Source organism: Nanorana parkeri, unplaced genomic scaffold (assembly GCF_000935625.1).
Source record: "Nanorana parkeri isolate BGI_ZX_2015 unplaced genomic scaffold, ASM93562v1 scaffold44, whole genome shotgun sequence".
NCBI classification, from domain to species: Eukaryota; Metazoa; Chordata; class Amphibia; order Anura; family Dicroglossidae; genus Nanorana; species Nanorana parkeri.
In genome coordinates, this window is record NW_017306312.1 from 1,476,169 (window position 1) to 1,502,532 (window position 26,364).

A 26,364-nucleotide genomic window follows, 5' to 3' on the forward strand; every position below is an offset into this window, starting at 1 on the left:
GCGGCCGGGAGCAGGAGACTCCAGGAGTGCCAATTTACATGAATCCTCTCTAAAGTCTGTTGGCCTCAAAATATTTATTGCCTGACTCAGCATTATCTCGTATTGTGTGTTTTTTCCTCAGTGTTATCAATGGATTTATTTTCACTTTACAGTGCTAAGCATACATTCTGCCTATCGCTGCATTAGTGTTTAATCAGTCCTGCATATCACTGCATTAACCCTACCACTGAGTCCTCATTATCTCTGCATTAATCCTTCCTCAATCCTGCTTATCATTGCATCAATACTCCCTCAGACTTGCCTATCATTGCATCAATCCTACCTTAGTCTTGCTTGTCATTGCATTAGTTCTAACTTAATCCTGGCTTTCACAATGATGCCTATCATTGCATTAATCCTTCCTCAAACATCCCTATCATTGCATCTTTCCTACCCAAAGCCGGTGCTTGACTATTTTGTGCCCTAGACAAGACCAGCTACTTGCAACCCCCCCTGCCGCGGCCCCATTCTCCTGCCGGCTGGCTTCCACAGGCAACAGGTGGATGTAAGCAGCCGGGAGCAATTGCCAGGCTGCTATTGGCTATTTTAATTTGAAATAGTCCATAGCAGACTGGCTATTGAAACCCCTCACACTGAGCAGAGTTCCGCTCTTCTGCTTAGTGGGAGGGTGCAACAGCCAGCCTGCTATTGGCTTTTGTAATTTGAAAGACGGGGGGTCACCGTGAGGGGGGTGAGTGGTCAAGGCTGTGCCTTAGGCAGCAGTGCGCCCTAGGTAGCACCAGCCCTGTTCCTACCTCAATCCTGCTTTTCATATCAATCTTTCATCAGTCCCCCTACATCTGCACTAATCTACCCCGAGTCCTGCTGTTATTGCATCTGCCCCCCACCTACAGTCTTGCCTATCATTTAATCAACTTTCACTTTATCAATGCTTCATCTCTCCTGCCTATCTCTGCATGGAACCTTCATCAGTCATGCCTATTGTTGCATTATTCCCTCTCAATCCTACCTATCGTTACAGCTAATCTCTCTCAATCCTGCCTACAAATGCATCATTGTTCTCTCCTTCCTGCCTGTCACTACCTTCCTGCTCATTGCTCTCTATCAGTGCATAATTACCACCTCTACACAGTACTCGCTTTTAATGTATGTTTCCTCCCTAGTAGTGCCTTCCACTGGAGTGCTAAAAGTATTGCTCATATGTTGTGATGTGTTCTTGTATAAGATTGCTCCCTATATATGATGCTACCATACATTTGTTTCTATGAACATTTTTTTGTGCATGGTCAGGAAATGAAGACACTAGACAAAGAGATACGAACATGGGATGTCTACTTGGGCTTGGAATCCACTGTTAAAAACCTTATTACATCACTAAGAGCTGTAAATGAGTTGCAGAATCCCGCCGTCCGAATGAGACATTGGTTACAACTGATGAGCAAAACTGGGGTACATTCACTGCACTATGTTTTCACTATTCACCAGTTCTTTTTACCTGTATACCGAGACTGACACTGCATCGTGTTTTCTAGGTGAGATTTGTGATGAATGAAGAGACTGTACTTGGGGATCTACTGGTCTTACAACTTCACAGAGTAGAAGATGAAGTAAAAAATATTGTAGACAAAGCTGTGAAGGAAATGGCAATAGAAAAGGTAAGTCTTCCCAGATACTGTTTTGATGACACATATTTCAAACATGCATTCACTGGATTGATTCAGGTAATTAAATGTGTACTCACCTTTTTATGTTTGGACCCATATCATTACTCTGACACTTGTCTGGTGTGTAAAATAATTTGGTTCTCATTGAAACCCTACATTATGAATAGTTATAGCCATGGGATCCCAAACACCAAGTAACTGCAACCCAGAGTTTGTACACTTATAGTCAATTATTATTTTGATGTACATTTTTTTGTCCAGATTTGTTATAGGTGGCAATTAGGAATAAGTGGGTTTTGTTGATAAATAAAACCATGTGATCATTATTCTAATTAATTACTTTATTTAGCAGTAATGCCATGTGATCAACATGACAGCAGTGACATGGTGATCACATAGATGTAAAAACTTAGTGTTATCATTAGTGTAAAGGTTAGTATTATGGTTAAGGTTAGTGCTTTTTTGGATCAAGAACAGGTCCGAGATAGATTACAGGAGCTTTCCTAACTTTTAGGAACTCGTTGAACCTGTAACCAAAAATCATGAATTCCCCCTTGTTCATTGACTCCAATGTTTTATGCTCAAATGGCAAAACCTTGGTGATGTGAAATCTCCCAGTTTTTCCCAGGTTCGCTCATCTGTAGAATGACAATGCATGCTGCACATTTAAATTGGCTGCCCATGATATTCCCCAACTGCAGCAGATAATGAAGTATTTTTTAGAATTATGGGTTTATTTAATGACAGTGGAAAGTACATCACAACAACCAGTTACATTTTATCAGCTTAGCAGTGTGGCACCAAAAAAGATAATATATGGTTGAAGGTTATTAAAGAAAATCAATATGATTTTAAAATTAGTGGTAAAACAAAGTTGAATATGTACATTATCCAAAACCAATCAAAGTCTAATACAGATTTACAAAATCAATGACTCAGGTCCTTGTGGAGATGAACCATACATGGAGCACCATGCAATTCTCATATGAGAAGCATCCAGCCACTGGAACTCCATTGCTAAAATCGGATGAAAATTTAATAGAGACACTTGAAGACAATCAGGTAACTGTTTTATCCTGATGAATAGATATGATCTGCTTTCTCAATCTGTTAATACAGAGCAAAAATAAAATATGTGTATTAAAATACAAATAATAAATATATTTAAACCTAGAAAAAGGACAGCAGCAGGCACAGTCTGTAAGGCATAACGAGTGTTTATATTCAGGCAATAAAATATACAGTGCACAAAGTGAACTACATATATATAATTGATCCTTTTCGCTTCATAATAAAGGTTGTATACACTTGCATAATGTTTACTTGTAAGGAAAAGTTGACTTAAATCATATGATTCACTATAGGAGAAATCCAGTTATTGGTATAAAAGTCCTGTCTACTGTTAGAATTTTCAGCCAAAAAGCTTCTTCTTTGCCACTCCCTGATTTAGCTTCACTTTGTTACTAAGGCATGGACAAATTTAAGCCTAGCTATGCCTAAAACTAGGGATGCACAGATACTTTTTGAGTACCAGTGCAGATACTTGGAATTTTCATGAGAACTACCAGGGCTGCAGAGGTTGCAGCTGGGACCTGGCTCTGGGGCTCCACCACGGTCCTGAAATCATTAGTCTGTATTGTTTTAGAAAAACGTTCACATGACAATAAACAAAATGTATCAGTACTAGTACTTGTAAGTACTCTGCAAGTACCAGTACTCGTACTCGCAAAACTGGTATCTGTGCATTCCTTCATTTATATTTATAAAAACAAAATCGTACATTAAAACAGAGATGTACAAATCCCAGGAGCTCCGTGTGCTCCTTACAAATGACAGCTGCCTCCTAATTTTTTAATTTTTCTCTAGTGTTGTCTTGGAGCTCAAAAGTATCGGTACATGTACTCGTACTCGTACCGAGTACTGTACTTGGTATCTGTGCAACCCTACCTAAAACCTTTTTTTGGATAGAGTAGGGAAGATTTATACCCCCTATTAGGCTTTTATTGCTGTCTGTGTCCCCTGCTGGGGAGATTCACTTCTTTATTTATCCTGGTGACCACAGTTGTCACCAGAACAGAAATTGTGGGCAATCTTCAAGTGAAGACACTTGTTCTGGTGACAACTGTCTAAGAGGAGGTCTCCCCTTGGCAAAGATTTTCACTCTTTGAAACATATTACATAAGATAAAGAGTGTCAACAGCAAACAATAATGTAGAATACAAGGTATCACCATTGTCTACAGCAGGGCTCAAAATTTCAAGTCCTAAGCTACTAGCCAGGCCTGAAAAGTTACTCGCCACCAGTTGCCCCACCTAACCCCTACCCTGCCCCGGCCTTAACTCCGCCAGGTCAGCGGTGTGACGCAGAGTATAAAGATCAGTAACAATGCACAGTACAGAAGTCAGCAATGTTATATAATAGGAAACCAGCCTTACCGGAAAAGTAGTAAACCTGCAAAGCAGGTGGGTGCTTGTAGCGACCACGGATGGCACCATGAGCAATACAGAAGTAGTAAAAATGGTCACAAGCACACCACAATATTTACAGCAAAAAGTCCTTTAATGACAAATTGCCATTCAGTACAAGCACTTTCGGGGTCTATGAAGTACCCCTTCATCAGGCTCATTCTGAGCCTGATGAAGGGGTACTTCTGAGACCCGAAAGCTCTTGTACTGAATGGCAATTTGTCATTAGAGGTCAGCAATGTGACGTGCAGTGCAGTGGTCAGCAATGTGACGTGCAATGCAGTGGTCAGCAATGTGATGCGCAGTGCAGAGGTCAGCCATGTGACGCACAGTGCAGAGGTCAGCAATGTGACGCGCTTTGCAGAGGTGAGGATGAGACACACAGTACAGAGATCAGGGTGTAATGCACAGTACAGAGGTCAGTACACAGTACAGAGGTCAGCGGTCAGTATGTAACGCAGTGCATAGGTCACATAGAAAGTACAGGGACTTACAGTTGCTTTGACCTCTTCTTCTCCTGGTGATGGTGGGGGAGCAGCGAGGTTGCCTGCACGTCCAGCCGGCTCCAGGTGCTCTCTCTCTCGCGCAGCAGAAGCCGGCAGTCTTCCTCTCCCACCAATGGCAGCTGAGGTGGGCGGAGGAAACTGCTGTGGCCACCGAGGAGCCCAATCGAATAGGGCACAGACGATGGCAGTGGAGCTTCTTGTTCTCTTCTCCCCGCCACCGCAGTCTTAAAGAGGCCCCCCTCCCAGTCCACATCTTTCGGACGTTATTAATCTGAGTTGCCCCACTCAGTATGCCCCTCTCTTGCGGTCATATTGAGTGGGGCACTAAGATTAATAATGTGCTGGATTAGTCTGACCCAAGGGCGGACTGGGGGCAGGGTGGCAATTGCCCCCCAAGCCTCTCTGATACCTTTGCAAACGCCCCCCACCGCCCCCATAAGCATTTAATCTCTCCCCTCTCAGTTTCTCTGCTGCTGTAGCGGCCAAGAGGGGAGAGATGAAGTCCTTGCCATGGCGGGGGGACCTTTGCAAAGGTATCAGAGAGGCCTGGGGGGCAATTGCCACCCTGCCCCCGGGCCTAGTCCGCCCCTGGGTCAGACTAATCCAGCACGTTATTAATACGAGTGCCCCACTCAATATGGCCGCTAGCAAGGGGCATACTGAGTGGGGCAACTCAGATTAATAACGTCCAAAAGATGTGGACTGGGAGGGGGGGCTCTTTGTCAATGTCAGTATCAGTGTTAGTGTGTATTAGGTAGTAGACATGTGTGATTTGTTTCATTCCAAATTGAAATTCGGACAAATTTCTGCATATTCGGACATTCGGATGCATCCAATCCCATGTTGGGATTGGACAAGGGCCTATTTTCCTCAACCCTGGCCCAGCAGTTGCGGGGGTGTGCAGGCAGGGATGCTTATGTGATTCTGAGTCTCTGGCACAGTAATATTGTAAATAAACACACACATTCCTATTAGGCCTGGTATGAATTGGGGGGGGGGCGGACTTTTTTTTAATTGTTTCTGTAGACTGTTAAAAGTTGAAAAGAAAAAAGTAAACATGTCACTTTTGTATGTCACTTTTCTGCAACAAGTTTTGGTTTGTAAATATTTTTAAACTCGTTAATTTGTGAAAACTTCAGATTTAGACAATTCTGAATACCAAAACGAATTGACTTTCTGACTTTCTGATCCTGAAAAACGAAATAACAAAAAAATCCTACACTAAACGAACCAAAACAATTTTTTTGCCAGCTTACATGTCTATTAGGTAGCATAAAAAAAACAAAATGTGCACTATTGTTTCTGGGCCCTACTATGCACACATATTTGGTGTCTCTGTACATGCCAAGAGTAAGATAATTTATTTTGGGATTTTTTTTCTGGAGATGGATTATGGTAATGGCAAAAAATATACAACTAACGTTTAAACACTGATTTTTTTTTGTACTGTTTTGGGCCAGATTTTCTTTGATAAAAACCCTTGACAATTAAAAAAGTTCTGCCGATAGCCAATAACATTTACCACAAAATTAAGGTCCAGTTTGTCCTGGGGAAAAAAACAGGTATATTTCATCTGGACACACAAGTAGCTACAAATATATCTATATATATATATATATATACAATTTTACTGACACATGCCAATGTGCAAAACTGGGGTATGACTTTAAGGTTTGTTTCCCTGATGGCACATTGGGCATATTCTTAGATGACAATGCCAGAATTCATCAGGCTCAAATTGTGAAAGAGTGGTTCAGGGAGCATGAGACGTCATTTTCACACCTGGATTGGCCACCTCAAAGTCCAGACCTCAACCCCATTGAGAATTTTTGGGATGTACTGGAGAAGACTTTAACGCAGTGATCCAACTCTACCATCATCATGGTAAAAAAATGAATGCAACTCTGGAAGGAAATAAATATTGTGACATTGCGTAAGCTTATTGCAAATGTGTGCCATAATCAAAGCTAAAGACAATCAAATGAAATATTAGAGTGTATAGCTTTTTTTGGCCAGGCAATGATGTGTCCTGAAGTGCTAGGCCTACCAGGTGTTTTTGTATGTCTTTATGGATTTACGGCAGTACATAAATACTGGGATCCAGGGGAATTATACTTTTTTTAAAATCATCTGTATCATCAATATTTTTATTCACAGAACCCTATCTAATAATTTAAAAATAAAATTTTTTTTGTTCATTGGGCCAATTCTGTGGTATGGGTTCATACCATGATTGTTCAAAATATGATACACCGTTGCCTCATATCCCACCCTTATCAGAAGGTTTAATTGCTACATCTGTATTGCATTGACGTTTATTTCATGCAATTCTTTGTTCAGTTGTTCAATAGTTTACAATCTTCTTAGTTATCTAAAGATGTTTACATCTTGTGTAATCCTCTTAACAAAAAGAGTCCCAACATTATTACTTGTTAATGCCACCCCAAACGTAGCAGGCAAAATGCACTTCTTTGCCCGTGTGTTGACACGTGACAAACGTACAGAAATTCTCAGTCACAAAAACGTGTTAAGCTTAAAGCGGAAACTGCTGTATGAGCTTTTTTGCCACGTTTGTTGCTTCAGGTCATTGAAATAAATACGCTGCCCTGTGCTGACACACGGCAAATGTGACACAAGAAGCGTAAACCCAAGGTGCGTTTACACATGCCGTAAGTGTAAACAGGACCTGGATCACAAGTGGATCTGTTAAACAGGAATGTGACTTATGAATGGATCCATATCCTGTTTGCATACCTTTACCAATACTATACCAATACTTTACCAATACTCAAGTGCCTGGATTGGGATAAAATCTTATTGTAAATATCAAGTGGATTAACATCGTATTTATGTGCTTATATTAATATTCCATTACAACCCTGGAAGAGAGAAACCTTCGTATAGCCTACATTTGTTCTCAGATTCTTTAGAATTTTGAATACTGAACACAATACTATGGTTACTATATATTGGATGCAGGCCCCTGTAAAAGTTTTTAATTGTTTTTAATAATTGCACTTAATGTAACTACTATTGTTGAGAAAAAAATAGCAATCCCCTCTGGGTTTTCAATGTAGTCTGCAAGGATTTTAACATACTTAGTTGCAGATTTCTACCTTTTTCTGCTCTGAAGAAGAAAAAGCATTTTTTTTTACCATGTCCATTCAAGACTAAGGGCCTGTTCACACGACGTCCGTTTTCTGTGCTGACCTGATCCGTACGCTCCTGCACTAAAAATGCATCCCAATGTATCCCTATGTGTTTTATGGGCTACAGTTCTCACATGCGCAGTCCGTTCAGGTTTCGGCAGAAAAATACTGCATGTCACATTTTGTACGGTCAGGAAACGGTACGCAAAACGTGTCAAAACGCACTGCACTGCAGCTAACATACTGACAGCCCCACTCCAGCAAAAAAAAAAACTTTTTTTTTGTTTTTACTGGAACGCATCAAAAACACGGCTAAAGCGCGGCAAAACACATAGCACCGCGTCTGCTGATCCGCACCTGATCCGGACCTGATCAGGACCTGAAATTCATGTGAACAGGCCCTCAATCCTAAATAAGAGCATCTGGGTTCATTATAAGTACCTGATACAGTGTACTAATGAAGATAGCTGCAGTGTTGGTATCCCTTTAGATGTAGATAACCCTTAGGCTCCATCTCGCAAGAATTACATTTCTATTGCCGGGGATGCCTTAAATTGTATTTGTATCCTAGTATAGACATCTGAGAAAATCAGATGTGAGCTACTCACAAAAGCATGAAATGACATTTATGGGGGGCGCTTTGTACACCAAAGATGTACAGAACACCTCCAGGTTGCCATTTTTGCATTGAAATGTTTGAATAGTTTTGGAAAATTACAGCGGCTTTAGATTGTAATGGAAAGGTAATTTTGATTAACATGAAATAACAAAATGGCTTGTGTAGTAATTTATATACCATATTCATTTTTAAGGAAAGTGGAGTGTTCTTTTTAGGGAAATAAAGTGTATTTGCTTATGTATATATTTAATTTGTTATAGTAATTGTATTGATTGAAGTCTTTTGTGAACAGTTTGGTCAGAAAGAAAAAAGTTTGCTTCCTTTCAAAAAAAGAAAAAAGTGACTAAGTCTTGAACGCACTTAAAAATATTGTAATTTTTTTTTAGAGGTGCTCACCCCCAGCTGCGTCGCTTGACAACATGCACAAAGTGCAGGACACTTATGGGAAAGTGCTTGCCTGTGGTGCCTTATTGCTTAAGTATGTCCAACTGCTTCTGCTCCTGTTTGGTATGAATAAAGAATCAGGAATCAGAGCAAAGTTGCTTTGGCTGATGGCTTGGAGCTGAATACAACCATCAATCCCATTGTGAAAAGCTGCTTTGAACAAACGAGTGTGGTTTTTAAGCATTTAGCATTTTTTCACTTGTTTTGCAGTTTTCTTTTTTTAGCGTGCAATTTCTCTCTCGAGCGTCGCGCTATTCATGGGGCCCAGGACACAGTAAATGGACCTCTGTGATCAGCAATTCAATACAAGTCTAATTTCAGTTTCGTTTACATCAGTAGGGGAGCTTCTTGTTGATTTTGATAAAGTCCAAACTTTGCTGGTTTTAAAAAGAAGTTCAGTAGTTTTTGTGCCGGAATGAGCTGCCTCAATTTATTTTACTTCACATGGCATGTGGCTCACGGGTCCCCTTGCATAAAAAATTGCAAATCAGCACAGTTATAAGAATTGTGTTTAGGAGATATTCTAGGCATTAAAGAGCCTGATATTTCAGTGTTAGGTGGGACATATGTTTTGGTGACTGCAGTGACACAATCTCACTATTCACCTGGCCAATGCTTAGTGGAGCCTGGCAGGTACAAGTAAGTCTTTGATGGAGAACATTGTTTTGGGACCCCCTCTTGAAGCACCTGCTTTATGCTGAACCTTTTACGGGGTGATATTAACATGGCAGGGACCTGCATGCTAACAGCCCTGTACAACAGAATTGAAGCCCACATGCCTGGTGGACAACAATGTTACAGTGGGGTGGTATGCGTTTCATTAAACATAAATAAAAAAAAAAGAGTAGATCAGGACAGAATTTTCATCTGTTAATTAGCCCAATCTGTTTTTGACTTCTAATTGGTAGAACTGTTTAATTATCCCCAGTTACAAGAATCCAAGGGCTAATAAGGCTTATGAGGTAATTACAGCAGGCCACAGTAACACTAAGGGCTTCATTTCTAAAACAACAGCATAACATAAATGCTGCCATACCACGGTTAATAAAAAACGATGTTGTGCTTTACAGTTGTGCCTTCCTCCTCACTTGCTTCAGGACTATAAACCAAGAGAAGCCCAAATCATTCTAATGAATTGGAAGACTAAGTCCCAGAAGGCGGAGACCTGTGACATTATTTTCACAGATCATGTGACAGAGCTATTCTCCTATCCTGGAGTGTTTCTGCCATACACCAGAGGCTCTGCATTTTATTTATTTAATTTTTTTAAATCAGATTTTATTTATACTTTTCAAGAGATTGTAAATACGAAGAGCACCTGAACCAACAGCAAGGCAATAAGAAAAACAGGGAAAATACAAAAACCCAAAGGACAAGCTGTCACACAGAACAAAGCTACATGTTACATCACAATTGAGTTCAACATAGTACCTAAAGGCAAAGTGATGCATACTTTCAAACAGCATTCACTGGGGAGAAAGCGTCTACCCATCTGGGCCAGATAACATCAAATTTACCAATGGCATTACACATATCTTTTTCAAAAGAAGTAAATTTAGACAATTCAATAAACCATTTCTGTGTGTGTGTGTGTGTGTGTTTTAAAACCCACTTACCACTATCATCCCACGAGCAAGAAACAAGGCCTGAGTTAAATGAGTGTCCATAGTGGAGAATCAATATATCCGAAAGTGCAGGCTAACTGCTCAGCAGTTAAAGCGGACCATTACACTCAAAATTCAAATTCTACCAATGCATTCCTCTATGTATGATGATTAATAATAACAGACTTGTCAGGTGTAAAATGCTGTGATTTTGAAATACTTACACTTGCAGAGCATTCACTTCCTGCTTTGAAAGGGCAAAATGACTTCGGGTTGCCAAAGCAATGCACACTGGAATTGCCTTGTCAATGGCAGAGCATTGCTGGGAAATCTCATCTGTAATCTCACGAGATCTCAGGGAAAGGCATTTTCCTCCCCTGAGATGATGTGCATGATCACATGTCCTGGTCACATGTGCCAGATTTTCAGGAAGTAAAAGAAGAGCTAGTAATCTGCCCTTAGTAAACAAGGCCACTGCCAGAAGACTGGGGAAAAAAAGAGAAATAAGATATGCAAAGAATACAAAGCCTGCAATTATCTAGAATTATGTGTTTGTAGATTGTCATTACTAAACATTTCTAATGTTGTGTTTGTTGTTATGGGTAAAGGTCCGCTTTAACCAGAGAGGCTCTGTACAGGCCCGGATTCCCCGCAAGGCCCAGCCTTGGGGCGGCAGCGGTGTCCTTGTGGAGAAGTTGCACTCTCTACATTTAGTCCTGCGATGTTGCCGAGATCACATGTAAACAGCGTGCAGCCTCCTCCCCTGCACTTACCTCTCTCCTCTGGTTCCGGGCTCCACCGCCGAGTCTCTCACTGCAGTGAGCAGAGCGGCAGGGTTATAAATCACAGAACCTGGCCTTGGGGCGGCAGGGAGAGTAAATCCAGCCCTGGCTCCATATATTATAAATGAACTGTAAAATGTAGGCACAGTGTGAAGTATTTACTACAATGTCCTGCAGACAGTTACATCTGCCCTTTGCTATGAATAGGGCTTTAGACTAGATCTGTCACTCACCTGACTACAGTAATCTTAAATGTGATTGAATTATTTCTGTAGTCAGGGAGACCAGCTACAACATACATACTGCTCACCAGGACAGTTCAGTCTTGTCTGAATGGACTCAACTAACTGCAAACAAATTAAACAAGTCAATGTATTGCATGCAGAAGAATGGAAGGTTTAATAAAAGAGCAAAACCAACTTCACAAATGTGCATCAAGAACAGCCCTCATTTGCTGAAATGTGTTTGTTGGTTGTTGTGGGTTACTACATATTACCTGTTATCAATGTTCTTTGTACTTCACTGTGTAAGCACAAGTGTATGAAACAATATGATGAAAAGCATGTTGGGAATAGTGTCAAATATGTAATTGAAATGATGTAAATTGGGAAATCATTAACAGGCTTCATATTTATGTAAAATGTATAATGCAGCAGGTTTAGAAAGGCACACCTACCAAAGAGCCATATCCAGTTTGGCTTTTGAGTTCTATATTTAAGTAGCTCATTCAATTATTATATCTATTCAGCAAAGTATATACATATCACATGCTATATTTCTACTTCAGCCAGTGGCAGATAATCATTACTGTGGCTCAAGTGCTCGCCCCTGGGTTGAAGACCCATGCATAATAACATAATAATATTAAATATTAAAATAATATGCATAAATTAAAGGACTGAATTGCATTGAAAAACCAAAGGTACTAGTTTGCAAACCAAAATGATGCAAGTTCAAGGTGGCTGGCTCCTCTCCATTCTCCAGCTGAATGGCAAAGTTCTACCCTTTTATAGCTGTTGATGAGCATAACTAAAGTGAAGACTAGCCCAGAGCTCAGTGACATGAAATAGTGTCCAAGACCCAGCAGACCTCAGATCAGGACCCCACTCTATTCATTTGCCACTGACACGTATTGTGGCTCCTGAAATCAGCCAGAGGCAGCAGAATTAAGTGGGCTCTTGGTATGAGAAAACCTCATTTTGATATGGACAATTGAGGAACAGATGCTCCTAAGAATTATTTTTTTTATCTCCACAGGTGCAACTGCAGAACATTTTAATGAGCAAATATGTGGAATTTTTCTCAGTGGAGGTAAGCAGGTGGCAGAAGAAACTAATGGTGGCTGATATGGTTATTTCTGTCTGGTTGGAAGTTCAGCAAACCTGGGCACACTTGCAAAGCATATTTGCAAACTCAGAAGACATCCGGAACCAACTTCCTGAGGATGCCAAGAGATTTGATGGAATTGATTTAGACTTTAAGGTATAGTAATTGTGTGTGACAGTATTTTTTGCGTGTGTATTTATTGTACCATATATATGTGATTTATGTATTTTTCTTTGTCTTAGGCTCTGATGGAGAATATCATCAAAACAAACATAGTAACTGAAGTTACAAATGAAACAGGATTGCAAGAAAAGCTGGAGACTCTTCAGCAGAGGTTTGCACTTTTTTCCTTAGCTCATAGACAAAAATAAATATTGCAGTATGGATGAACCATATGCTGATATTTGTTGGTTTGCTGATCTTGTTATGATGTGTTTGTTAAACAGGAAATTCGTTACATTAGAACTGGAAAAATAGTCTGTAATGTGTAGCATGTGTATGTTTGTACTGTATGCACACCAAGGTTTTGCTGAACAGGAGCAATGACACAGATTATGAGTAGGGATGAGCTTGCATACCCAATCAACTCAGCTGGCAAGTTTATTTTTAAGTGTTTTTCCCTTTTTGTCTTTTTTCCCTTTTTGTGTATTTGATTGCTATTTGTGAGCTGTCACTTTGAATTTTTTTACATTTTTCCGCTGTCTGTGTTTTCTTTAGGTGGAAGAGAAAAAGCTTAACAATGAGGCTAATGAGGGGCTGTTTTTTGGCACACAAACAGGTCTAAGATAGTTGAAAATAACTTTTTGTAACCCTGCGGAGTCATTCAGGGTCCATTGCATCCTTAACCAATTCAGGACTATATGACATACATGTATGCCCTGGTCTTAAAGTGGTTGTACTATGATCATGGCTGCAGCCATGATCTTGGTATCATCTTTTCAACAGGCGATGCTTTGTAATTGTACATCTAGATCACTTGTAGCATCCTGTTAATGTGCTACCCCACGCTGTGGTTTTTCGAGGTCCTCCACTCCTCTGGGGGGTTCAGGACCATTGCAAACACTGTCAGGATGGAGAGCGGGAGCAGACTAAGGAATGTCCATTCCCCGATCTGCTGTGATGAATGAACCAGGGAGCTCTTGCTCACAGCGCATCCTGCATCAGAACTGTCTGAAACCAGGTTCAGACATTTGGTGTATGTGCTTGACTGAGGAGCCAATGGGGCGAAGCTACCATCTGTGGGATTATGACTGAACGCCTCTAACTCAGAATCTCCCCTAAAGGCGACGATGCCGCAGTGCTGCGGAGACCAGGTCGGCCTGGCATAGCCAGCCCCCTCACCCCCACCCCGGAGCGCCACTCACCTCGGGACCGGAGCGGGGACGGAAGCGGGCCACCTCTCTCCCGAAACACATCGCATGTTCGTTGTGAACCCGGTGCTAAATCATTCGTAAACTACCTTATTCTGGGTCAGGGTTTCGTACGTAGCAGAGCAGCTACCTCACCGCGATCTATTGAAACTCATCTCTTGAGCCAAGCTTTTAAAAAAAAGAACTGTCTGAAACCATCTTAGGTGCTGGTTACACAGACAATCAAGCACATTCCTGTGCATTACCATTTGTATTGGAGGGTAGGGGAGACATCAGGAGTCTAATAGACCCCAGATGTCTCCATAAAGAGAACCTGTCACCTCCAAATGCTATCACATAGGGGCTTTTTAGTCCCACGTGATAGCAATAAAGTTAACTGAAAAAGCATTGTTTATGGACAATTTTGAGTACAAACATTTTTTACCATTGCACAGGCCCACACAATTTTAATGCATGACATGTTTGGTATCTATATACTTATTCACAGGACTGTATCTTTTTTTTAACCAAAATTGGGTATTATATTGTGTTTGTGTATGCTAAAAATATTGACTTGAAAAACATTTGTGCAAATATTGTGTGACATAAAGAAATGCAGCTATAACTTTTTTTTTACTCTGCAGGGCCTCTTATATGTTTGTTTGGGGGTTGAAAGACATTTACAAAAATTCAGATTTCAGTATGTGTGTGCAAAAATAAAAAAAATTGCTCCAGTTCTAAGGTGTTTAAAAAACACCTTATTTCATCGTCCCCATGACTTCAATGCATTTCACTTAAAGTTCAGCAAAATAAAAACTGTCAGTTTTCACGCCTCCCTGGCCAACAATAGCTGAAGGCCTTATTCACTAAAGGATGAGAGTCTATTCAGTTCACTGAGCTTAGTAAATAAGGTGAAGCTGGTTTCACTTCAACCAGTCAGTCAAGTAGTATCAAAAATCCTGTTTTTCATAATTTCTCATGCACATTGTTGGGTATTCAAAGGATACACAGGTTGATTTATTCACTAACATTCAGTTTGCTTAGTGAACAAACTCTACTCTTTAGTAAATGAACACCCATAACACATTATTCCTGAAAAGCACACATAAAAGCCATACAGCTACTCCTTACTTAATGACCTACCTGTTAAATGGCTGCTCGAACTTAAAACCAGCTCCCCAACTGGTCGGTATTGTAAACTGTACAAGAACTTTGGTCAAGCTCATCTCGCATCACCCTTTCCCAGTCATTCCCGTAGTTGGTCAGTATTCACTACTGTACTGTACATGAGTATTTACAGTATGCAAACTTAGGTAATGTTCTGTATATTAGAGCTGATTTCCTCTATTCCTCACTTAGCGACCATTGCACTAAACAACCTAGTTGTAGGAATGGAACTTGGTCCTGGGAGGTGCTGGGAGGAGTGTCTGTATGTCAAGAGACATTTGTTTCTTGATTTCCATATCATTCAACAGAAAAAAAGCAGCAATACACAAAAAACAATCCTTGTCATATACAATACTAAGGGGGTTATTCACAAAGCTAGCCGAAGGATCAGCCGTAGCTCCAGCTGATCCCTGGGCTAGCTTCAGCCGCCGGAGCCCTTCGGTTCTGTCGAAATGAAGGGCTGCTGTACAGGCTATTTACTATAGCCATACAGCTCCAGAAGGCAGCCGAGCGGCTCAGCCGAGCTGAAGGCATATGCTTCGGCTTGACAGAGCCGAAGTGACGCCCGAAGCGGAGCGCACGGCCGGCCAAACACCTCGCAAATGACAGCAATGCCGGAGCCAGCCGTATTCTCATGGCTGTCTCCGCCTAGTTGTAATGACAGATCAGCGTCCCCAAATGACCTGGGAAAGCTGAACTGTCATTAAACAATGACAACTGGGCTGAGCCGACTGTGATGTCATGACCGGCTCCGCCCAGTTGTTATTCATTGGTGGGGACCTGCTAGAAGACTCTAGCACAGTGATGGCGAACCTTTTTGAGCCGGAGTGCCCAAACTGGATCACTAAACCAACTTATGTATCTCAAAGTGCCAACCCTTCAATTAGACCACATTAATACAAAGCCTGCCGTGATTGACTCAGCACCAAGCCAATCACGGCAGGCTTTGTATTTAATGAATACAGGCTTTGAATACTTAATTGTCGGCTGCCGCAGCTCATCTGCCGCGTGTTCATCCGCGGCAGCCGAAAATTGGAAAATAGTCCCCTTTCTTCTTGGACTGGGACCAATATCGCTGCGTCCCTTTGATAATGCGGACCTGGGCTCGCGTGCCAGCAGAGGGGGCCCCACGTGCCCACTCTGGCACGCGTGCCATAGGTTCCCCAACGGTGCTCTAGCAGGTCCCGGCCAATAGGAAACAGTTGGGTGGAGCTAGCTGTCACTGCAAGCTCTGCTCAATTGGCTTATTTATTTATTTTTTTAAATCTTTATTTTTCAAAATGTATTATTTATTTACATTAAAAAAATTCTACTTTTTTACTTGATTTACTATCCTGCTCGGTACCACGGAGGTACCAAGCAGAATAGCGGAGCCGAATGCCGCTCGGCGGCATTCAGCTATTCACTCACTGCCATTCGGCCTCTATGTGAATAGGGGCGAACGGTAGCGAGTGAGCTGCCGGAGCTTCGGCTCAGCTGATCCAGATGTTGGGTCGGCTGAGTTGAAGTTCTTCTGCACTTCGGCTCAGCCGCACATGCAGAGCATACTCGGGTGACTGAAGTGCAGCCGAAGCCAGCCGTACAAACCTGAAGTGAATAGCTGAACAGCGTTCGGCTCACTTCACTTCTGGTGGGTTATTCACTCGGCTGCCTTCACCAGCTTTGTGAATAACCCTGTAAATGTATCTTTAGGCTGTACTGTAGTTTGAAGCTCTAATATTTCCATTCACTCCTCTATTTTTATCTATGAATTGCTTTCATAGATCAGATCAGAATAGGATTAATATAACGACTTGTAAAACACATATCGCATTTAAATGCCCTCTTAAAGCTTAAAATAGTGTTGGAATTATATTTTTCTTAATTTTCATTCTGTTCATTTTGTTTATTTATATTTCTGCAATTATTTTCTGCTTTTCAAATTAGTAATTGTGTTGTAAAATTTTTTTTATAACAATTAGTGTCAATGCGCCACTACTGAAGAACCATCGGCTGTATTCCTCTTTAATATATTTTATTGAAAGTACACATTAGAGCTGTTTGAGTTAAGCTAAAAACCCAGCACAATCATGAATAATACCCTCATTTTAAGTGCATATGAGGATGAATATATGTATAAATAAGTAACTGTTTAATTAAATGACAACAAATGATTGCAATTTATCTTGCAACAAATAAGACTTGTGTAACCAATTTTCACAGAGTGCTGAGATTTATGGGTCATTACCTGTATGGCCTGATATTAAAGGCAAATTAGTTAAGGTTTTCATGTGCTCTGAAGATGCAAATTAGTAGCCACCGAAATACAGGTCACTTTCTGCAATACAGAAGATATTCCGTGTATATTTAAAGGCCTTCCACAGACTTCATGTGTTTTAAATAAATACATAATTTTGTTTAGCTTTATGTGAAAAATCTTACTAGTGTGTTAAGATATTTAAAACTAGACATGTGCATGGCAAAAAAAATTGTTTTGGGCGAACTAAAAACATTTTCATTTCTTTCGTCAAAGGAAACAAATTTTAATGCTCGGAAGCAACGAGCCTCTGAATCCGAAACCGTACAATAAACTGCAGTACGAGTGGCAACCATATTGACCACCGGCGCGTTCTGTGCCATTTTGAAGTGTATCTTGGTATACACCAAGATGGTGGCACCTGTATGTGCGGGTGCAGCGATCTTGGTGTATACCAAAATCTACTCCGAAAGCAACCAATGTGGCCTCCACTTTTTCAGCATATGACGTCACCGTCATCTGACATCATATGCTCCGTCTCCAAGATGGCGGCGCATTCTGTAAATTTATGTATGCCCGAATATAGTTTTTAGCAGATAATAAATTTGTTATTTTGGATTCAGACGAACCGCCGAACCAACTGAATTTCGTTGATTTACAGGTTCGTCCGAAACTGAATGTCTATTTAAAACCCTTTATTATAATAATGTGTGCACATTGAGTTGCAGTATTCGTTTATTGTGCAGTCTTGCGGTGCTTTCTGACTAAAGCTTTTAGTCGACATCCCTCGATTAGCTGATCAAAGGAGCCAGTCGGAAAATCTTTGAACAAACAGAGCTGGCAGCCAATGAGCAAGAGAAGCAGCTGGGTTTGCCCGATCAATGCTCCTGTAACGTTCATGGAGGAATCTGTTCAGCCTGATTGAAAAAATAGAACAGTGTATGGCCAGCTTAACAGTTCAGTACGGTAACTATGCTTGCTGCTTTTCTCATCTCAGCGCACTTCTATACATGCTGATCTGACAATATAAATGACTAACTTGGCTAATACAGTCATTTTGTTGTTGTTCAGCAAGGAGGCTGACTGCACTGTTTAATATACAGCTGGACACTAGAGGGAGACCCTGCAGAGCAGTATGTGAATATGGTCATTAAAAACATGGTACATCAAGCCAGTAAAAAAACAAAGGACATGATTATTAAGTTTAAATAAATGTCACAGAAGTAAATGAAAATAAGTACTTATGAATACATAATAATACAGAAATACATAATACTTTTCATTTAAGATGAGCTTTTCTGACATTTGACTACAATTCCAAGCAACATTGATCCGTTTTGACCAGATGAACCAAGGTCCACCTAATATATCTGTACGTGGACATTGATTTATCTGCTCAAACACGAGGATTGTCACTATTTACTATGAGTGTGACCATATGAACATGCAATGATGTGCAATTTCATTGTATCATGGAATGCTGAATGCACGCACTGCAGATTTGATACAAGTATCTTCTACTTCTAAGTTATTATCTATGCCTCCATTTCATGTCAACAGCATATGTTTTAACTTTTTGCCAAGATGATATGCAATGTAAAGCTAACCTGATGGAGCTTAAGGCTCCTTATCATCCTTATGTGGACATGGATATTTGAGCTTCTAACAATATCATATTTTGATACATCAGTTGTTTGCTTCCTGGATGGTGTTGGTTTTTAATTTAATTTCATATAATTGAGTAATAAAGAGAATTAGTTTAGATTTTGGACACAGGTTGTGGGAGCTCCACATAGTTTCTTTTGTTTCCATATAGTCCTCTTTAATAGTTTTATTTTATTTTGTTACAGGCTCACACTATGTGAAAAGTCATTGGCAGACTACTTGGAATCAAAACGTTTGAGATTCCCCAGATTTTATTTTGTTTCTTCAACTGATTTATTGGAAATAATTTCCAAAGGAACTCAGCCTAAGCAGGTATGTGGGCAGCATGTGATGGGATACATCTGGTGGTAATGGTAAGATCATACATAGGAAAACTTATGTTATCATTTATCTTTTTGTGTATGTGTATTTGAGGCATGTGGCAAGTATCTATTTTGCATTTGTTTTGGTTTTCCTGATAAATCCTGTGGACATCGTCGGATTACCACACACAGGAAATATCTCACATAGAACAATGCTTGTCAAGGTGCCTGCCTACACTCAAACCCACTGGGACCTTCTGTGATATAAAAAAAATGTACAGTGGTTTTGTGCCTATTTTCTTTCTTTTGTTATTTTTAGTGATGAGCGGAGTGATTTTGGCAACATTTCAATGAAACTGAAAGTCTCAATTTTGCTCACTGTGGGTCACTTAGAGGGGGTTGGGAGCATTCATTTACAGTAGTTTAGTTTGTTTCATTTAGTGTTCTTTTTATTTGTGATTTGTGTATTTGATGGTTATCTGTGTACCATTGCTTTAAATGTTGTTGTTTTTTTTAATTGTATGTTTTTTTTCTATGAAAAAAAGTTTAAAATAATATAGTTAATGAGGGGCCATTTAGTTTTTCACAAGAATAGGTTTAGAACAGTTGATAGGAACTTTTGTAACCATAAGGAGCCATTTAAAGGCCATTGCATGCTAAAACACCCCAAAAACACATGACTTTTACCTTCCCTATTGACTCCAAGAGTTCAGGAAATTCTCAAACTCTCACTCTGCGCTATATCACTAGTCATTATGGACAGGACTAAAAATAGATAGTTGTAAAGTATATATAGCATATACAAAAACAGACAAAATAACAATCTGAAAATGTATAAACTTAAAACAAAACTATATTAAAATTGAGCCAAAACCATTACTGATTCTCTTCTGTTGGCTAGAAGTGTTGCATGATGGTTAACATTTCCGTTCCTTTTTTATTGAGGAAAGAGAGCACTTGGGTTCATTGCACAGAGATTTTTGCATTGAGTTGGTAATCTTTCAGCACAATAATGAGGGTTTGTCCTGTGGACAAGTCCTAAATGGTCCAATCTTTTTTTGATCATCTTAATGGCCCAAACAACTCACAAATGGGTTGGTATTATCGCCCCTTAATCTTATTAATTTGTGTTAATATTGTTTATCTGTTTAGCTTCTCATTACATATGTCAGTAAGGGCATCCATATTTGTTCATTACATATTCAGACTTTTGGCTTTGCAGTGCTATACAGTGGTTGAAGTACTGCTTCTCACAATATAAATGCTTAAATTGGCCAACCTCTTGTAAATGACACACTCCCTGTTTTGCTAGTATATTATCTCAATATTTTTAAAAGCTGAACCCTGACCACAAAACATAATTAATTCATTAATTAATAACATATTAAAAAATAACTAACTTTAACTTTTATAATGCATCCACTGCGCCCCAGGGTCCCTAGGTCCACATTATATAAACACAAACGAGAAGGGGGCATTGGTCTACCAAATATGCTTCTTTACTATCAAGCATCTCAATTGTTGCCCCTAATTTCACTCCACCAAGTGACTAATATCCCTCTGTGGACCCTGTTGGAAATATCCAACTGCTCCCCAATCCCTTTACAAGCACTCCCCTGGTTGCCGCCCGTGGATAGACCCCACTCCCTCAGCCCTCTGTTGAAACATGCCTTGAAAGTGTGGTACTCATTGAAATACTCATCACACCTTCTATCGTCTTCATTACCCCTTCTCCCCATACTTTCACAGCCACTATTTATCCCAGCATATACTAACCCCAAAATATTTCAGCGGTGGACTGATAATGGTTTCACTAGATTGTATGATTTTTACCGCTCCTCTAACACCCCCCCGGTCTTACCTTAAAGCACACAAAAAGATTCCTGACGCAGAAATGTTCAGATTTATTCAATTACAACACTGGGTATCCTCCCTACATGCACGAAGACACTTACATGCCCCACTTACCGGTTTCGAGCATGTCTGCCTTTATTCGCCAGGAGGGCCCAAACTGGTGTCAATCCTGTATTCTAAACTGAATTCCTTGACTCGTACCAGTCTCCATTCCTATCCTACCAAATGGTCCGCAGATCTTGGTCTGAACTGGACTGAGAAAGACTGGAAGGGGGTGTGGAGAAATATTTCTAAATGCTCCAGTAATGTGACAAACTCTGAGGTTGCCTATAAAGTAATGTTTCGATGGTACCTGGTCCCCACTCGATTAGCCAAAATGTTCCCGTCATCGTCTACTAAATGCTTCCGCGGATGTTTGACCCCAGGGGACATGTTACATACCTGGTGGTCCTGTCCGTTTGCCGTCCGTTTTTGTACAAGAATCTTTCGCTTAATCTCAACTTTGTTTGCTAAAAAAATCTCTAGAGACCCAACACAGGCTTTATTACATACTTCAGTGCCCGGACTGAATAAATCACAGGGTGCCCTGGCACACCACATATTCCTTGCTGCCAAATTAACCCTAGCGGGAAATTGGAAAAAACTATTTATCGCGTACCAGGAATTTACGCAAAGTCTAGATAATATATTGTTGAATGAGCGGTTATCGAGTATTCTAACTGATACCCATACCAGATTTCTACAAATCTTGGAACCTTGGCTCCTACTTAACCACCCTGATCTGGATGTTTACACCTTTAGATGCCTGTGATGTGGTCAACAGAGTGAAGGGAATTTAGTTGGTAATCCCTAGTTGAGACCCGAGGACCTGCGGAATAGATCCGAACAAAAATCAAAGCTGACCGACCGATGGACAACCTACCTGACCTTCTTTCTTTACTTTTCTTTTCCTTTTACCTCATCATAAACGAAAGTTAATGCATTGTGTTTGCATAGGCATGCCATCGAACCTATCGAGTTACTTATGTGGCCAACTGCGGCCGGCAAATACCATGTAAAATGTCTAATTACTTCTACCTTGAAAATCCAATAAATATTTTGAAACAAAAAAATAACTAACAACTATATTACTCAACAACCAAAAAAAAAATGCATCCACTTTGTGTTCACCAAATGCTTATGCAAACCCAGATATTCACTTGTGAATGTAGCAGTGACATAATTGCTGTGCGGTATATAGCCAGTGCAGAGAACCACATTGGGATATAAGACCAATTGTTACAGGAAGCTCCAGAACAGCAACAAAGTGCAAGAATTGTTTCATACCGGCTTACTGCTCAGATCTGGAAGTAAAAACTGGTCACCAAAATTCAAGTAAGAATGCACATGCCGCTTGCATTTATACAATATTTGTTTAGCAATGTGCAGGTGTGAACGGGGACTTAACTGGTAAAAAAGAGTAAGTGTAGTATAATCTAATCTACCTTTAGTGGGTAATCTACAAATTTCTATATCTAATTAAAAAAAAACAAGAAAAAGGAATCTTCTAAAAACATGAAATTCATATAAAATTTACCTTAAGGTAAAGACTTCAACAACTTACATTTATGCTCATTGAAAGTACACTATACTTTTTCCTTTCTTTATAATGTTCATTAGTGCATATTCTTTCTTTATGACTATGATTAAAAGTCCTTGGAAATAGGGATCATCGGTTCATATTTTTACTCATGTTATAACAGGTGATTCGACACTTTCTGAAGCTGTTTGACAACATTGCTGATCTGAGATTCGATGATGAAGATAGAGAGTGTAAGACTGCTATAGGGATGTACAGCAAAGAGCAAGAGTTTGTTTACTTCACCAAACTCTGTGCATGCGAAGGCCAGGTAAGACTTATACAATAAGCAATGTGTAAATACTTATGCTATCCATACACACTACAATCATTTCATCATAATCTGATTTTTTAAAAATAATTTATTTATTCAGTATTACTTTAAAATACAAACCGAATGAAAACTATCTACATATGTTGTAATTAAAAAGGATTGCATCTAAAAAACGATCAGACTATAACCCCAGCACACAAAGATTCTGTTCACAGAAAAAAACTGAATATCATTGTTAAAATAACAAATAATTGTACAACAACAACACACATATTAGAGTGCTTTTGATGTTTATATTTCTGGTATTTATTCACATTTTTGTATATTTTGTGCTTGTATTTGGTTGAACTGAAATATTAAGACTACCATCAAATAGTTGTCTATGAATAATATTTATTAAGTGACGTGAGAATTTCCTGCTTTGTGGTAGGCGGAGACTTGGTTGGGACTTTTGGAGAAAGCTATGAAATCAACAGTACGTCAGGAAATCATGGATGCTGTAGCTGGGTATGAGGATAAACTGAGGGACCAATGGCTGTTTGATTACTCTGCCCAAGTCGTCCTAACTGCTAGTCAGATCTGGTGGGCAACCGATGTGGAAATTGCCTTTGAGAGATTTGAAGAAGGCTTTGAGAATGCTTTAAAGGATTATAACCGCAAACAGGTAAATATTATGTATAATACCAAAAACATTTTCTACATAACATTCCTTATTTTCTTATATGCATTATATTTATTAGGCTATACATTGTGACAAAGCTAAATAAGTTAGAATTGACCTTTATCCCTGATGTGCTCTCCTTTCCCAGACATATGCTTGTACTAGCCATATAGTGTGAATGAACAGGCCCAGGTTCAGTTCGCGGCAGGATCTGCAAACACAGAACTTAGCACCATAGGTCACTGAAGTCTATTGGAGGCAAATGTTACTATTTTGTTCTTGCATTTTCAAGGCTAATAGGCAAGCTATGGTTGAAAAGGGGCACGGGGAGCAGGGCACTGGCATGAGGGACATATACCATGCAAAACCATTTAAAAAAAATACCATTCAGTGGGGAGAGGGTCTTTTCATGCAACATTGAAAATGCACAAATCCTTTAAATAACATTTTTGGGGGATGCCTCAAAAATGTATGTGGTTTTATAAAAAAGGCTCTAACAACATAAAATAAAAGTCAATATATCCCCAAAATAAATAAAAGCTCCAAAGTGCTGCAGCCCTGAAACAAGCCCCCATTTTTGCAAGGAAAGCCTTATATATATAACGGACAGCATGTTGCCTGCTGACCTTAAATCAACCCCCAAAAATAAATCTAATTTAAAAAGGCAATAATAATAATAATAATAATAATACAGTAAAGTGGTGGATTGCCCAAATAGCAAGCAATCAACATTGAAGTACAATTTCCTAACTGATCCTAAATCTTTTCCTATGCAGTTTAACAGCTTTACCCATCCTTTCCCTGTAACAGCTTCAGCCACACCCCTCAATCATACAATTATCCCATTAAAGCACCTTAGTGTCTAATATTGTTGCTTTGATTGGTTTGTGTGATGGGCGGTGGCAGGTCACAGCTCCAGCATTCAAGCTGAAGTAGAGGCTTAATTTTATTTCATGCCCATCATGAATAGCACCAGGTCTACAGAGAAGGTCTTTCAGTTTTAACAAACATAATAGCATGCATGGTTTGATGCCAGTACTTAAAGCATATCTAAGCCCAAATCTTTTTTTGTTTTTGTTTAGGGTGAAGTGGTGAGGGGATAGAGTCGCTATCGGGTGTTTAATGCTATCTGACCATATACCCTCTATTTGTCTTGGTAACCACTGCTACCAGGTCTAAAAGTAAGGGAAAATCCAAAATTTTGAGTAGTCACCAGAACAGGGCTAGAGGAACTTCCTCTGGTGTCTACAAATGGGAAGGGAAGGGAAATCTCTCTAATGGGATACGTGACAAAAAAGTGTAGTTAAATCATTCCCTACTCGATGCATCTTCCATTTATCCTAACACTTTTAGAATATATACAATACTATTTTCCCCCAATCATTGTTACATTCACAGGATTACTTATTCTCTTGGCTATTGTTAAAATTCAGCGACAGATAAAACAAAAGTTTGGAGTTTTGTGTTGCTAAATGTATAAAGTAACACCGATAGCATCTAAGTAATATACGTAACATAAAATAGGCTCTAGACCCCTTTCATAATATTGTACAATAGCTTCGCTCCATTGACATATTCCAACTAATGGATTGAAATAATATATATTTGCATAGCACAGCAAGGGATTATGGGCAATCGAATGCAAATTATCCCACATCCGGCATCACTTTTAAACACCGGCCATTTTTAAAAGCCTTCGCTCTATACCTTAACATGGGAAAATGGATGAAAATTAGTCACTTTGACCTAAATGTTGTAAGAGAAAAGTTCTCAGCTTTAAAACCCCAAATATGTATAATTATTTACATACTTAAATGACTTTTTTTTTTCTTAAAGTGAAATGCTCCAGTTAATGGCACAATTTTGAAAAGTTGTTTGTTTTGATGGGAACAACAATGCATGTCTTTTCGAAGGCGCGATAGATTTCACAGATGCATTTAGCACTTTATGCATGATAGATTTTATTCCACTGAGTTTAATATCTCATCTGAATATAATTATTTTGCAGATTGCTCAGCTGAATGCCCTTATAAACATGCTGTTAGGGGAACTTACCCCCGGGGTGCGTCAGAAGATCATGACAATATGCACAATTGATGTTCATGCGAGAGATGTGGTAGCCAAGCTTATTGCACAGAAGGTAATTTAATGCAGAGCAATTACCCTAATGCATTTTTAAAAGCATGAAATAAAGAATAATTTCATTTGTTGAAAAGCTCGCCCCTGCCTATGTGTAAAAGTGACAGAATGTTTTGATGGAGTAATTTTTTTTGTTACATTCACATCTAGACAATTATATTTATGACTTTAAGAATTGGCAAATTTTCATGGAAAAAAAGGATTGTCTAAATGTTTAAGGATTATGCCAGTAATTGGATTTGCAACTTTTTAACATGACAGCTGTATTCATGTTTTGCTTCTGCGATATTGTTCTGAAAAACAATTCCAGTTAATAAATACTTTTCTTAACTTAAGACGAGGTAAGCAAGTTACTTCATTTGCTTACATGTAAAATAATTTTATAATTGCTCATGTGTCACAAGGAGCTTAATGGAATTTCAGTCTCAGAAGATTTGCTGTAAAATATGTTATGTCTATGATCACTGGTTTTCAAACGGGTCTCACAGTGCACATTCACATCAGTCCCTGCCCTAAGGAGCTTACATTCTACGGTCCCCA

General features: G+C 39.6%; 1 protein-coding gene across 1 annotated transcript in view; it reads left to right on the top strand.

Moving 5' to 3' along the window:
- The window catches only part of LOC108800300 (dynein heavy chain 11, axonemal-like), a 321,998-nt gene that overhangs the window by 85,376 nt on the left and 210,258 nt on the right, over positions 1-26,364 (top strand). The window contains exons 25-33 of the mRNA XM_018572279.1: positions 1,291-1,449; positions 1,533-1,655; positions 2,604-2,726; positions 12,491-12,715; positions 12,802-12,893; positions 19,162-19,288; positions 22,875-23,021; positions 23,455-23,688; positions 25,694-25,825. Of these exons, the coding sequence (XP_018427781.1) occupies positions 1,291-1,449; positions 1,533-1,655; positions 2,604-2,726; positions 12,491-12,715; positions 12,802-12,893; positions 19,162-19,288; positions 22,875-23,021; positions 23,455-23,688; positions 25,694-25,825 (1,362 nt within the window). The remainder of the gene's footprint in view (positions 1-1,290; positions 1,450-1,532; positions 1,656-2,603; positions 2,727-12,490; positions 12,716-12,801; positions 12,894-19,161; positions 19,289-22,874; positions 23,022-23,454; positions 23,689-25,693; positions 25,826-26,364) is intronic.